This window comes from Phoca vitulina, unplaced genomic scaffold, assembly GCF_004348235.1.
Source record: "Phoca vitulina isolate PV1807 unplaced genomic scaffold, GSC_HSeal_1.0 scaffold5, whole genome shotgun sequence".
NCBI lineage: Eukaryota > Metazoa > Chordata > Mammalia > Carnivora > Phocidae > Phoca > Phoca vitulina.
Window position 1 is genome coordinate 36,451,422 of NW_022589708.1, and position 15,912 is coordinate 36,467,333.

The 15,912-nt window shown below is 34.1% G+C and overlaps 1 protein-coding gene across 2 annotated transcripts in view; it reads left to right on the forward strand.

Moving 5' to 3' along the window:
* The window catches only part of KLHL1 (kelch like family member 1), a 355,951-nt gene that overhangs the window by 227,467 nt on the left and 112,572 nt on the right, over positions 1 to 15,912 (forward strand). For both annotated transcript variants that reach the window (XM_032402882.1, XM_032402884.1), the window contains exon 6: positions 9,052 to 9,238. In XM_032402882.1, coding sequence (XP_032258773.1) covers positions 9,052 to 9,238 — 187 coding nt within the window. The remainder of the gene's footprint in view (positions 1 to 9,051; positions 9,239 to 15,912) is intronic.

Below are 15,912 nucleotides of genomic sequence, written 5' to 3' on the forward strand. Positions count from 1 at the left end.
GTTAACTGTGGTTAGTCCGGGGACATTGTGTTATCAATTATCTTCTTGCAAAATAAGATGACAAATAATGGGGAATTTTAGAAAGATAGACTCCTCCAGATTTTACCTTTAAAATTCAAATAAATACAGTTAACATTTAAGAATGAGACAGCTACCTACAAAACCATAAAAACAAGATAAAAACAGTATATTTTTCCCCTGGTAATTACTAAGTATAAGCGATAGAATACTAAATAATGAATTAAGGAAATTACAGATCAAGTGTAAGTCCTAAGGAGATCCATTTATATATAAAAAGACAGGGAAACTTAAAAGTTCATTGAAAGCACAGATAAAACAAGAGCGAACAACTAAGACTCAGATAGATCCAAGATGAAAAATCACATTAAAGATGCAATAAAGAAATTGTTCACATGGGAGACAGTAAATAGAACAGCTTTATCAAAGCGGAAGGTTGTTCTGGAGGTACAGTGAGAAATGAACCTAAACTCGGTGTTTTAAGTTACATTCGGAAATACTTTCAATTGTAATGCAAAGAATTAAAACAAGGCAATAAGACAGTAAATGATGAATGTATATGTTCTAGGACACTATGTGGGAGTAATCTGAATTCGGCATATGATTTCTTATGCCACATACAAGAATTAAAATTTTTAATCTTTCTCAAAAATTCAGAAGAGAGTTAATATCAACTGGTAAAGTGGCTTTTGGAGGGAGAAGGGAATAGTGGAATGGAAGGATCTTAGGCAGTATTATAATAACCAATAATATTTGATGACTCTTTGGACTGGCCTTGACTGAGAAGATAAACTTTTCTAAATAATATTGCCAATGGATTAAGGCTTGATTGAATTAAGACGCATTTTGAGAATATTTATTTATCCAAATACTGTATTTTCCAAAATTTTGAATCCGTTTAAATAGAAGTAGCTTAAAACAGAAGCACAGGTAAAGAAATACTGTAACCCATCAATAAAAAATAGAAGGCATAAGTCAATACAGGAAGAAGAATGGCAGTGCTAAAGAATAAGTTCAGATTTAAATGTGTGCGTTTGAATTGTCAGTGGAACATCCAAGCTCAGTGCTTCTTGGTTACGAATCAAATGCTTCTTGGTTATGAGTCAAATCACCTTACAGTAATGTCCAAGAGCCCGAATTATTTGTGTAATAGGGTTTTGCTATTGACTATGGCTGGAAGTAAGCATGCCATCAGCTGAGCCTGGGATAAATTATTTAGAAACATAGATATTTTGTTGGTTGTTAAACAAAGATGTTTCTGAAAGACCATAAATATTTACAAAGATGATTAATTTATGCATGTAATTTGAGATGTGATATTGAATATATTTCTGCCTATACATTATATATTTTCAAACTTCAATACTGGATATGTTATTTAAAATAAATTAATAGATACTCTAATCAGAGTAAGTTGTCAATCACTTAAATAGTTATTGAGCAATTCCTAGGAGCCTGTAACCTTGTCAGTGGTACTCAATAAGAGGTGACAGACATTTTTTCTGGTTTCCTACAAGTTTATGACTAGCATGCACTTGAAGCCCTTAAGTGACTACACAGATGTCAACTGATTAAAGTCTGATATGACCGAGAAAAAGAACTTGTGTCAATTGTGGCCTGAATAATGAGGTTAAGTCCTCATGGAAGTAACAGAACATACACTGGACTCTGAAGATTGGGTCATATTTTAGAAAGAAGCCCCAGAGGGAAAAAGCATTACCAATATTACTTTAAAAAACAGCAGGATCTGTTCAGACCAGAGGAAAGAGGTCTGAAGAGCTAAAAGATGAAATATAGAAAACAATATATAAGGTCTCTTGAAGAGTTATTGAATAGCTAAAATGGAGTTGCATTTTTGGGCTGCAAGTCTGGGGGTGTTGAATAATGTCCTGGAAGCAATAATAAACTAATGCATGCTTTAGAATATAGCTAGACATGGGTAAATTAACAAAAGTATTCTAAGAGGTGGGGAGGAGGGTAGGCTTGAGTAGAACTGATTAGTGGTGAGAGAGATTGCAGGTATCCAGGACCCATTATAGCACCTGGCACAAAATAGGTGCTGACTCCATATTTGCTAAATGAATGAATGAATGAATGAATGTGTGCAAGGTCCAGAGCCTACCTAGGATGCAATGAAATTTTTCTGGATGAAGATGATGTTCATGTAGGGCATGTAATAACTTATTTCAATTTTAGAAATTTTGAGCTTTCAAACTATCTATAGAATAGCAAATCCATGTTAAATAACTAAAAGTTAATTATAAATTTTTTTTTTTTTTTTTTAAAGATTTTATTTATTTATTTGACAGAGAGAGACACAGCGAGAGAGGGAACACAAGCAGGGGGAGTGGGAGAGGGAGAAGCAGGCTTCCCGCGGAGCAGGGAGCCCGATGCGGGGCTCGATCCCAGGACCCTGGGATCATGACCTGAGCCGAAGGCAGACGCTTAACGACTGAGCCACCCGGGCGCCCCAAAAGTTAATTATAAATTAACTAGCAACATTAAACCCCATCTCATTTGTCATTAATAACAGCTATCATTTGAGTTAATTTTATGATCCCTACTCGTTGTGATTATGTCATTATTCTTCTTTATTTGTACTGTCAGCTCAGCCAATTATTTTTTCATTTTAAGGCAATCAAATATTCAGAATTCAGAATATTCTGTATTCAGAATAAAATTAATGAACCTGATCCTTATTTTGTAGGTGGTTTCTTTCTGTTCCTCAAATATTTGAGCAGGAATTATTCAGATGGATCTGATGGTAGCGTTAGCATGTCAGTAACTTGTGTTTTCGTTTTGAAATGACAGCACGGGAGGAGACAGATAAAGCGCCACTGTATCCTTTCTCATTTATTTAAAAATATAAATAATATCTTCAAGTAGTTTAGCCAGAATAGTGATTATGCCAGCAGAAAAGGTGAGAAGATATTTCCGTCTCTTAATATGTCATGATTCTATCCTTTGCCAAAATTCTTTTCAACGGATACAAATGGGATTTTAAATGGACTTTAAGGACCTATCTACTCATATTAATGAGTTTCTTTCAGGCTGCAGATTGATATCCTGGCTACAGCTGAGTTAGTTCCTCTTGTACAAGGTTAGGCTGTCCTAGTCCCTGCAGATACTCAGATTATAGCCGATGAGGTGCTGTGAGCCTTGGTGCACCAACTAACTTATATTCCAAGTTTTCAAAGGAATTGTCCATTTTCTTCTATCTATGTTTTTGAAAATCTATGTGAGAGGGAGGAAATACACAGAAAACCTCTCTAGGCATGAGGCAGTTTATATCTTCCCTTGCAAAGTGGAACAACTCTACCTAGGAGCTCCCCGTTTATTACGTGCTACAGAGTTCTCTGATAACTTAACTCTCTCCTGTCACCAGGACCGTGTGCTGACTTTTTTTTTTTTTTAAGATTTTTTTTATTTATTTCACAGAGAGAGAGATAGCAGAGAGAAGGAACACAAGCAGGGGGAGTGGGAGAGGGAGAAGCAGGCTTCCCGTGGAGCAGGGAGCCCAATGCGGGGCTCGATCCCAGGACCCTGGGATCATGACCTGAGCCGAAGGCAGACGCTTAATGACCAAGCCATCCAGGCGCCCCCAAATACTGACTTTTGAACAGGCTCAGGGCTTCTGTGGCACTGAGTGTGCTCACTAAATCACTGTTTCTCTGTCTTAGAAACTGCTTCATAAAAATACCTGAAAATTAATTGTCTCAGACCTATTTATAAGACATTGAAGTAGAAAATCATTTTTTCTTGCAGCTTATGGCATATGATAATATTTTATCATTCATCCTATTCATTTTGTCAAGCAGAAAACTTGAAAGACTATGTATGAAACTGTCACTTGTTCTCTAAGGACTGTCACTTCTAATAGGAATCAATTTGGTTTAATAGATTCAGATTCTGTGAGTAGATTTTTCTTAGCACAACACCCCGTAGCAAAACAGAAGTTTTAAATATTATGAAATAATATGAGGTAAATGAAATTTTGTCACACGGTTATGAATGTGAGAATGTTTTCATAACCTTGATAGCCCAAGGATATAGTGTTAGAAGAGTTAATACTTCCTTTGGTCCTCAGTAAGTTTAAATTTATCTTACTTTAGGTGTTTTTCCATTATTGCATTCCATATTCCAGTGGACTCCCTGACCAGATGGAAGGTATAGATGATTTGCTATGCTTTGTACAGATCTTATTAGTCACCTTGCCTTTCAAATTATGTCTTCATTCATGCAGTATTACTCTTCCTTAAGAAACAGCTCACAATATAGATATTTTTCTTGTTTCCAGCCGTTAACATGATAGGAGTATATCACTATAATTTCTATCTCCTAAATAGCACTATTTTATGATATTTTTAAAAGTCTGTAATGCAAATTTTTATAATATAAATATTTTTACTTTTACTATAAAATTAGACTATGCCTTTTATGTAATAAGAGTAGGTCATGCAACACAGTTAAATCTATGCATTTGATTTTGTTTGCTTGTGATAGAAGAAAGAGTTGTTTACAATGTTAGAGAAGTATCTATACATGCAATTTAGTGCAGAGAATCATGACAAAGATTCTAACCAAGAGAGTATTTTCTTTGATACATTAAGGAAAAATATAAAGATAGGAGATAATTTTTTTCTGAATGATATGACAATTTATTCTATTTTCTTATTTGAAGGTTGGAAAAACAATGCAAACTGGATGCTTGAATAATGCATTCTATTTTCGTGAAGCAATACTTTTTTAGAGTCATAATTTCCAATGTATTGCAAAAACATTTGAAACAAATTCATATAAATACTGTTGGAAAACTGCAGTTTGAGGAGTATCTATGTGTGAATATATGGGATTAAAACATTCATCAATATTCTCATGTTGCTAAACGTGGCTATTTTAAGCACATGGTTGAATTTCTCAAGCAATCAACAATCAAATTATTGGTATTTTAATGACAAATGTAATGGTAATTTTTAAGAAATATTGTTTTAATAATGGAATTTCTTTTTTTCCCCCCAAAGCGTAGTTAGAAATAAAGTCAATGGAACTTTACAAAGAGTATGCAAAAAGACAGTAACAGTGTTTTAATACACACAATTGCAAAAAGAACATATCTAATCAAAATTCATGACATTGCTGGCAACTGGAATGCTCTTAACAAAGTTATTGTCGAGAATTCTAGGTAGAAATGGGTAAATTATCCTGTTTTTTCATATTAGTCAATTCTGAATATCATACATGTTTCTTGACTGTGTTCTATTCTGCAGCTACACATTTACCCTTTAACTTGCAGATCATTATTTAGTCACAAGGAAACCTACCAAGGTGATGGGGAGCTAGGACATATTTGCAAAGTGACTGCCTAGCTGACACAGATCAACCCATTAGAATTTTACGTAATGTTGTTAATATACCCTATGCTGTCCTTCTTATTGAGTCTCAGGATATTTTGATTTCTGATATCTCTTCTGGTTGACCAAATATTTTGAAACATTATTGTTTGTAGAGACTAGGATCTTTCCTTGAGGTTTAATACACAATTTATGATGTAGTTAATGATTATTCTAAGTGTAAGAACATACTAACAGTGAAGATTTTATGAAACATCCAAGAATTTTTTAAATTGTAAAATAAATTATATTATGATTATTCTTGATTGGAAGGGGTATTGGTTGGTAGTATCCTAGGAAGAAAATCTAACTTGTAGACAACTATTGTACAAATTCTTATATATAAACATGAGTATGTTTCTAAGTAACATATAATTATTGAAACATATTGATATATTTTTAAATTTGAGTGTCAAAGGAGCTGTCACAATAGTTTAGATTTCATTAAAATTGAAGAATATAAAAAACTATTTTTCATTTTATAGGGAAGAGCAATAATTGTGTGAATCTTGGATTACTGCAGGAAATCTAAAGATAGTTCAAATTTAAAAGATAGCTTAACCATTTTATTATTCTGAATTTGTGTCTTAATTTGGGATGAAATTGTAATGCTAAAAAGTGTTGTCAGAGGAGATGAAATATAGACACAGTCATAGTATCCATAAGCAATAATAAATAATCATTTGAAAATACACAATAACAAGGAAAAGTGATCATGAAAAATTTAATTTCTTTTAAAATAAAAAATAAAACTTAAAAACTGTCAAATGATTAGGGGTATGCCAAAATTAAGAAATTTTACACAATGTTATATTAATTAAAGGAAAAATATTTAATTACAGAATACCTTGGTTATTTTATAGAATTAAATTATAAAGTTTAGTTTTATTTTGTAGATCTTCCTTGTCATACTTTGAAATAATTTATAATATTTTTCATTATGCATACATCTATGAACATTGAGCAATTAATTTCCCTTTAAAAATTATTTGAAAGTATTATAAATGTAGGCACTTAGGGTTGACTGTCCTCTGATACTGTATTTTGATGAAATTCCTTAAATTTTCTTTTATAATTACCTATTTTTAATGAAAAATTTGAGAGAATCCTTATTTATCTCTGCATTATGTATTTAGAAATATATAGATATTTAGCCATTTGAGTAGGTAATAAAATTAATATTTTTAATGTTAGCTTTATCATGTTGCACATTCTGTTAATTTATGTCCATTTTATATATATAAAATAAGGAACCAGGACAAGTTGGAAATATTTCAGTGACCAATGTGACTTTTCTTAGAAATCAAAACAGTATTCAAAAACTAAACTTTTTAAATTAATTTAATATTAGTCTATTGTCTTAAACTTTTCTGAAGAAATAAAAACTATAAGCCAACACCATTGGTCTTTTTGATATGTAGGACTACAAGAATTCACAAGACTGAACCTTTATAAAAGATACAACTTACTAAACAATCTTATATTTTGGTAATCATAAACTATTTATTAAATTAATTATACTTTACTGGACCCATATAATTAATGTGCAAATTTTTTAAAGTTTAAAATATAAGAAATTAACCCAAGTCTTGTATTTAAATATTGTACTAACCTTATTTTTACATGGTGATAAAATATAAAAGAATGCATAGAGATATTTTTAAGCTAAAACTAACCCACTCTAATTAGTTAAAAGAGTCATCTACATATTAGGACTAGTGTGTGAACTCCTTTTAATGTAAGTGACATTATGTATTCATATGTCAAACTTTTAAAATATTAACATGTATACTATGAGTCTATTTATCTAAAACCTAAGCCCTTACTCAAACTTCCAGTTATGCTTATTGATTATGAGTTATAGTTTTCCAAGAAAAAAATATAGATATGAAGCCATATCTTTTGAATTTTTTTAAGTTTTTTTCTCTTTTTACCCCTTTTATTTTGTATTTTACTGTTTATCTGGATAAGATATTCCTAGAGTGTACTGCTAATAAAAGAACAGTTTCTTATGATCAACTAATCCCAAAGTTTCTCCAAAAAGGTGAAAAAGGAAGAGAAGAAGAAAAAAAAAGAAGAACTGATGGGAGCCAAGTTCAACCATATATACATTTATCACTGGAAAAGCTGATTGTTTTCCTTTTAAGGAAAGGAAAAGGCTTAGATGTAGAACAATTATACTTTGATATACAGATGACCAAAAGTCATATCAAAATACTTTTTTTTCCTTTTACTTTATAAAGACCACTAGGATCTTCTTAGAAATAGATATTCTATTTGGTGGTTAATTTTTTTTTAATTACTGAAAGAGTAAAATAGTAGTCCTTAAAAAAAATCCATTAGAGATCTCCTATCCTATTCCATACCTTAAAAAAAAAAGTGTTTTTCTTGTTTAGTGTTCAGAATGAAAGTGGGTAGGAAGGCAACTAAGATTTCAATCTACAAAAAGTGCAATGTAGCCAAGAATTTAATTGAACATCTTCCCTTCTATATTCCAAAGTATTCTGGTAGCTCTAATACATTACATTCCTTATTCAGCCTCAGAGCTATTGTTCTTTCTCACATGTTACACATGTTATCTTATGTGTTTTTATGTTCTTCTTGTCAACTCCAACAATGTATGTATCACGATGGCTGAATAAATTTACTCGATTAAGGTTAAAATGTGAAAATTAATTATTTAGTTATATGCTGCTATCATATATTAACTTATTCACTCAATACATATTTGCGTACAGATGTGTGATAAAGTTTCTTATCAATCTGGATGAAAAGGTCAGTGTATTAGTATTAAATTTTCAACTTGTTAATTTTCTAAATCTATGTGACAGATTTAACTGTCACTTGAAATGAAACATTCATTCATTAAGAAAGAGAAAGTGATCCTGAAAGAATACAGAAAAAAGAGAGTCTAAAGAAAAACAGAAGAGGAGGGGGAAAAAAAAAAGATATTTTGGATGTGCACAAAGAAATGCACACAGAAGAATTTGGGGGGATAAAAGCCTGGTGTAGCAAAAGAGAAACATACTATAGCTTCAAACAGCTGATCTTACTCTAGTCCTCCCTCAGGTGCTGGATTTTTGGTATAAAAGTTCTTAATTTCACTATTGGAAACTTTACCTTGTCTACTATACAACTTTCCATCTGCTTGCATCCTTAAAGAGATAAAGATAACTGTTTTCATTTTTATTGATTTTTTTTAATTTCAAAGATGTTTAAATCATACCTGGAATATCTTAAAATAAATATATGAATATTTATGAAAATTGTTACAATGAATTTGTTAAAGCTTACTTTTTAATTTCCTTCACCAGACAGGTTTGTGGCCAACATAGGCAACTATATTCAATTTATAAATAGTCTTCATAAGAGGAAAGGAATGGAAAGAGTGATTTCTAAAAGTTCTTTTATATTCTATGTAATAAAATGATAATAAATAGTATTAAATAGAAAATAAAATCCATTCCATTTCTCATGGAAGCCTTCCATTTTACTCATTTTTTTGTCAATGTAATTAATTATTATTACATTCTGCATAATATGTATGTAATATCATAGGCATTAAGCTTTTAATTTTAACTACTGATGTCATATACTCATTCCTATAAAAACATTATTAACAGTGATTATGTATTATTTACAGATATTGGCTGACCTAGAAAACCATGCATTATTTAAGAATGACTTGGAATGTCAAAAGCTGATTCTGGAAGCAATGAAATATCATCTACTGCCAGAAAGAAGAACTTTAATGCAAAGTCCAAGAACTAAACCTAGAAAATCTACAGTTGGAACTCTGTATGCAGTAGGAGGAATGGATAACAACAAAGGTATACAATTGTTCATCTCTATATAATACACACCCTGTACCATACCTTGGCACGATCTTAATATTGTAATCTGTATAATACCAATGAAACTCACATGCTTTATACATTAAGATTTAATATTAAGGGAAAAATTTAAAGAGCATCTTTTATTTTCAGTCTGTGGTTGCTGCTTCTGCTTATTATTTATTTTTAACTCCCTTATCTCTTGTGCATTATGGGCCAGAGTTCATATGAAATGAAAAGGGGATTGAAGCACTTACAAAACACAGGCCAAATAATGTGTTGGATATATTGACAACTGTATTTCAATTCTAAGCAAAGAAAATGTAATATGCCAAGCACATACTGGCTGAGAGCAATATTATGAAGAAGAGAGTTTCTTTTGAGGCATTTAGAATCTCATATGGAAGCCAGGCAAATAAATAGACAACTATACATAAGTGGCAGTTATATTTTACAAACCTAATTTGATTACCAATTTGGCCCTTCAAAAGGAAGTGAATGATTCATTTAAAAGTTGAACACAGAACATTTGAAGGTTTTTTTTATTATGTTATGTTAATCACCATACATTACATCATTAGTTTTTGATGTAGTGTTCCATGATTCATTATTTGCGTATAACACGCAGTGGTCCATGCAGAACGTGCCCTCTTTAATACCCATCACCAGGCTAACCCATCCTCCCACACGCCTCCACTCTAGAACCCTCAGTTTGTTTTTCAGAGTCCATCATCTCTCATGGTTCATCTCCCCCTCTGATTCACCACCCTTCATTCTTCCCCTCCTGCTATCTTCTTCTTCTTCTTCTTCTTCTTCTTCTTCTTCTTCTTCTTCTTCTTCTTCTTCTTCTTCTTCTTCTTCTTCTTCTTCGTCTTCTTCTTCTTCTTCTTCTTCTTCTTTTTTTAACACATAATGCATTATTTGTTTCAGAGGTACAGGTCTGTGATTCAACAGTCTTATACAATTCACAGCACTCACCATAGCACATACCCTCCCCAATGTCTATCACCCAGCCACCCCATCCCTCCCACCACCCACCACTCCAGCAACCCTCAGTTTGTTTCCTGAGATTAAGAATTCCTCATATCAGTGAGGTCATATGATACATGTCTTTCTCTGATTGACTTACTTCGCTCAGCATAACACACTCCAGTTCCATCCACATCGTTGCAAATGGCAAGATTTCATTCCTTTTGATGCCTGCATAATATTCCATTGTATATATATACCACAGCTTCTTTATCCATTCATCTGTCAATGGACAGCTTGGCTCTTTCCACAGTTTGGCTATTGTGGGCATTGCTGCTATAAACATCGGGGTGCTACCCCTTCAGATCCCTAGATTTGTATCTTTGGGGTAAATACCCAGTAGAGCAATTGCTGGATCATAGGGTAGCTCTATTTTCAACTTCTTGAAGAACCTCCATACTGTTTTCCAGAGTGGCTGCCCCAGCTTGCATTCCCACCAACAGTGTAGGAGGGTTCCCCTTTCTCTGCAACCCCGCCAACATCTGTCGTTTCCTGACTTGTTAATTTTAGCCATTCTGACTGCTGTGAGGTGATATCTCATTGAGGTTTTGATTTGGATTTCCCTGATGCCGAGCGATGTTGAGTATCTTTTCATGTGTCTGTTGGCTGTTTGGATGTCTTCTTTGGAAAAATGTCTGTTCATGTCTTCTGCCCATTTCTTGATTGGATCATTTGTTCTTTGGGTGTTGAGTTTAAGAAGTTCTCTATAGATTTTGGATACTAGCCCTTTATCTGATATGTCATTTGCAAATATCTTCTCCCATTCTGTCGGTTGTCTTTTGGTTTTGTTGACTGTTTCTTTTGCTGTGCAAAAGCTTTTTATCTTGATGAGGTCCCAATAGTTCATTTTTGCCCTTACTTCCCTTGCCTTTGGTGATGTTTCTAGAAAGAAGTTGCCGCGGCTGAGGTCTAAGAGGTAACTGCCTGTGTTCTCCTTTAGGATGTTGATGGACTCCTGTCTCACATTTAGGTCTTTCAACCATTTTGAGTCTATTTTTGTGTGTGGTGTAAGGAAATGGTCCAGTTTCATTCTTCTGCATATGGCTGTCCAATTTTCCCAACACCATTTGTTGAAGAGACTGTCTTTTTTCCATTGGACATTCTTTCCTGCTTTATCGCAGATTAGTTGACCATAGAGTTGAGGGTCCATTTCTGGGCTCTCTATTCTGTTCCATTGATCTATGTGTCTGTTTTTGTGCCAGTACCATACTGTCTTGATGATGACAGCTTTGTAATAGAGCTTGAAGTCCGGAATTGTGATGCCACCAGCTTTGCTTTTCTTTTTCAACATTCCTCTGGCTATTCGGGGTCTTTTCTGGTTCCATACAAATTTTAGGATTATTTGTTCCATTTCTTTGAAAAAAGTGGATGGTATATTGATGGGGATTGCATTAATGTGTAGATTGCTCTAGGTAGCATTGACATCTTCACAATATTTGTTCTTCCAATCCATGAGCATGGAACGTTTTTCCATTTTTTTGTGTCTTCCTCAATTTCTTTCATGAGTATTTTATAGCTTTCTGAGTACAGATTCTTTGCCTCTTTGGTTAGATTTATTACTAGGTATCTTATGGTTTTGGGTGCAATTGTAAATGGAATCAACTCCTTAATTTCTCTTTCTTCTGTCTTGTTGTAGGTGTATAGGAATGCCACTGATTTCTGTGCATTGATTTTATATCCTGCCACTTTACTGAATTCCTGTATGAGTTCTAGCAGTTTTGGGGTGGAGACTTTGGGGTTTTCCACATAAAGTATCATATCATCTGCAAAGAGTTAGAGTTTGACTTCTTCTTTGCCTATTTGGATGCCTTTTATTTCTTTTTGTTGTCTGATTGTTGTGGCTAGGACTTCTAATACTATGTTGAATAGCAGTGGTGATAATGGACATCCCTGCCGCGTTCCTGACCTTAGGGGGAAAGCTCTGTTTTTCCCCATTGAGAATGATATTCGCTGTGGGTTTTTCATAGATGGCTTTTATGATATTGAGGTATGTACCTTCTATCCCTATACTCTGAAGAGTTTTGATCAAGAAAGGATGCTGTACTTTGTCAAATGCTTTTTCTGCATCTATTGAGAGGATCATATGGTTCTTGTTCTTTCTTTTATTAATGTATTGTATCACATTGATTGATTTGTGGATGTTGAATCAACCTTGCAGCCCAGGGATAAATCCCACTTGGTCGTGGTGAATAATACTTTTAATATACTGTTGGATCCTATTGGCTAGTCTTTCGGTGAGAATTTTTGCATCCATGTTCATCAAGGATATTGGTCTGTAATTCTCCTTTTTGATGGGGACTTTGTTTGGTTTGGGGATCAAGGTAATGGTGGCCTCATAAAATGAGTTTGGAAGTTTTCCTTCCATTTCTATTTTTTGGAAGAGTTTCAGAAGAATAGGTATTAATTCTTCTTTAAATGTTTGGTAGAATTCCCCTGGGAAGCCATCTGGCTCTGGGCTTTTGTTTGTTGGGAGATTTTTGAGGACTGCTTCAATTTCCTTAGTGGTTATAGATCTGTTCAGGTTTTCTATTTCTTCCTGGTTCAGTTTTGGTAGCTGATACATCTCTAGGAATGCATCCATTTCTTCCAGATTATCTAATTTGCTGGCATAGAGTTGCTCATAATATGTTCTTATAATTGTTTGTATTTCTTTGGTGTTGGTTGTGATCTCTCATCTTTCATTCATCATTTTGTTGATTTGGGTCATTTCTCTTTTCTTTTCGATAAGTCTGGCCAGGGGCTTATCAATCTTGTTAATTATTTCAAAGAACCATCTCCTAGTTTCGTTGATCTGTTCTACTGTTCTTTTGGTTTCTATCTCATTGATTTCTGCTCTGATCTTTTTTATTTCTCTTCTCCTGCTGGGTTAAGGCTTTATTTGCTGTTCTTTCTCCAGCATCTTTAGGTGTAGGGTTAGGTTGTGTATTTGAGACCTTTCTTGTTTCTTGAGAAAGGCTTGTATTGCTATATACTTGCCTCTTAGGACCGCCTTTGCTATATCCCAAAGATTTTGAAGAGTTGTGTTTTCATTTTCATTTGTTTCCATGAATTTTTTAAATTCTTCTTTAATTTCCTGGTTGACCCATTCATTCTTTAGTAGGATGCTCTTTAGCCTCCATGTATTTGAGTTCTTTCTGACTTTCCTCTTGTGATTGAGTTCTAGTTTCAAAGCATTGTGGTCTGGAAATAAGCAGGGAATGATCCCAATCTTTTGGTACCAGTTGAGACCTGATTTGTGACTTAGGATGTGATCTATTCTGGAGAATGTTCCATGGGCACTAGAGAAGAATGTGTATTCTGTTGCTTTGGGATGGAATGTTCTGAATATATCTGTGAAGTCCATTTGATTCAGTGTGTCATTTAAAATCTTTATTTCCTTGTTGATCTTTTGCTTAGATGATCTGTCCATTTCAGTGAGGGGGGTGTTAAAGTCCCCCACTATTATTGTATTATTGTCGATGTGTTTCTTTGCTTTTGTTATTAATTGGCTTATGTAATTGGCCACTCCCATGTTCGGGGCATAGATATTTACAATTGTTAAATCTTCTTGTTGGATAGACCCTTTAAGTAGGATATAGTGTCCTTCCTCATCTCTTATTACAGTCTTTGGTTTAAACGCTAATTTGTCTGATATAAGGATTGCCACCCCAGCTTTCTTTTGGTGTCCATTAGCATGGTAAATCATTTTCCACCCCTTTACTTTCAATCTGGGGGTGTCTTTGGGTCTAAAATGAGTCTCTTGCAGACAGCATATCGACGGGTCTTGTTTTTTTATCCATCTGATACCCTGTGTCTTTTAATTGGGGCATTTAGCCCAGTTACATTCAGGGTAACTGTTGAAAGATATGAATTTAGTGCCATTGTATTACCTGTAAGGTGACTGTTACTGTATATTGTCTGTGTTCCTTTCTGGTCTATGTTACCTTTAGGCTCTCTCTTTGCTTAGAGGACCCCTTTCAATATTTCTTGTAGGGCTGGTTTTGTGTTTGCAAATTCCTTCAGATTTGTTTGTCCTGGAAGTTTTTTATCTCTCCTTCTATTTTCAATGACAGCCTAGCTGGATATAGTATTCTTGGCTGCATAGTTTTCTCATTTAGTGCTCTAAATATATCATGCCAGTCCTTTCTGGTCTGCCAGGTCTCTGTGGATAGGTCTGTTGCCAATCTAATGTTTCTACCATTGTAGGTTACATATCTCTTCTCCTGAGCTGCTTTCAGGATTTTTCTCTTTGTCTCTGAGACTCGTAAGTTTTACTATTATATGTCGGGGTGTTGACCTATTTTTATTGATTTTGAGAGGGGTTCTCTGTGCCTCCTGGATTTTGATGCCTGTTTCCTTCCCCAAATTAGGGAAGTTCTCTGCTATAATTTGCTCCAATATACCTTCTGCCCCTCTCTCTCTTTCTTCTTCTTCTGGGATTCCATTTATTCTAATGTTGTTTTGTCTTATGGTATCACTTATCTCTCGAATTCTACCCTCGTGATCCAGTAGTTGTTTATCTCTCTTTTTCTCAGCTTCTTTATTTTCCATCATTTGGTCTTCTATATCACTACTTCTCTCTTCTGCCTCATTTATCCTGGCATTTAGAGGCTCCATTTTTTTTTTTTTTTTAAAGATTTTATTTTTTTTTTTGACAGAGAGAGACACAGCGAAAGAGGGAACACAAGCAGAGGGAGTGGGAGAGGGAGAAGCAGGCTTCCCGCAGAGCAGGGAGCCCGATGTGGGACTCGATCCCAGGACCCTGGGATCATGACCTGAGCCGAAGGCAGACGCTTAAGGACTGAGCCACTCAGGCGCCCTAGAGGCTCCATTTTTGATTGCACCTCATTAATAGCCTTTTTGATTTCGACTTGGTTAGATTTTAGTTCTTTTATTCCTCCAGAAAGGGTTTCTCTACTAACTTCCACGCTTTTGTCAAGCCCAACTAGTATCTTTAAAATCATCATTCTGAACTCTAGTTCCATAGCGTACTTATGTCCATATTGATTAGGTCCCTGGCAGTCGGTACTGCCTCTTGTTCTTTTTGTTGAGGTGATTTTTTTCCATCTTGTCATTTTGTCCAGAGGAGAATAGATGAATGAGAGAACAAAATACTAATAGGGTAACAACGTCCCCAGAAAGTATACACTAAACAAATCAGAAAAGTTCTGATACCGGGGGAAAAGAAAGGGAAAGAAAGAAAAGAGAAAAAGAAAAAAAAAAAAAAAAAGAAAGAAAAAGAAACAGATAAAAACAAACAAAAACAAAACTAAACTAAAAAAAAAACAATATGATCAAATATGATCAGGCTGGTGCATAGATCAGTGCCACACACTAGATTTTGGGCGTATTTTGGTCTGTTAGAAGAAAGTGCTTCCCAAAATTTTAAAGAAAGAAAAACTTATATATGTACAAAAATAAGGGTTAATATGATGAAGGGATGGAATATGACTGTAAAGATGAAAATTATAAAAGATTTTATAAAAGGAATTGATAAGATAAGTTGGTTGAAAAAAGAAATAAGAGGATTTAAAAAAAAAGGGGGGGAGAGAATGTGATCTGGCAGGAGACTAGAACAAAGCCATACACTAGAGATTTAGGGTATATTTATCTGTTAGAAGAAACTGTATCTCAAAATTTTAAAGGGAGAACAACTTATATAT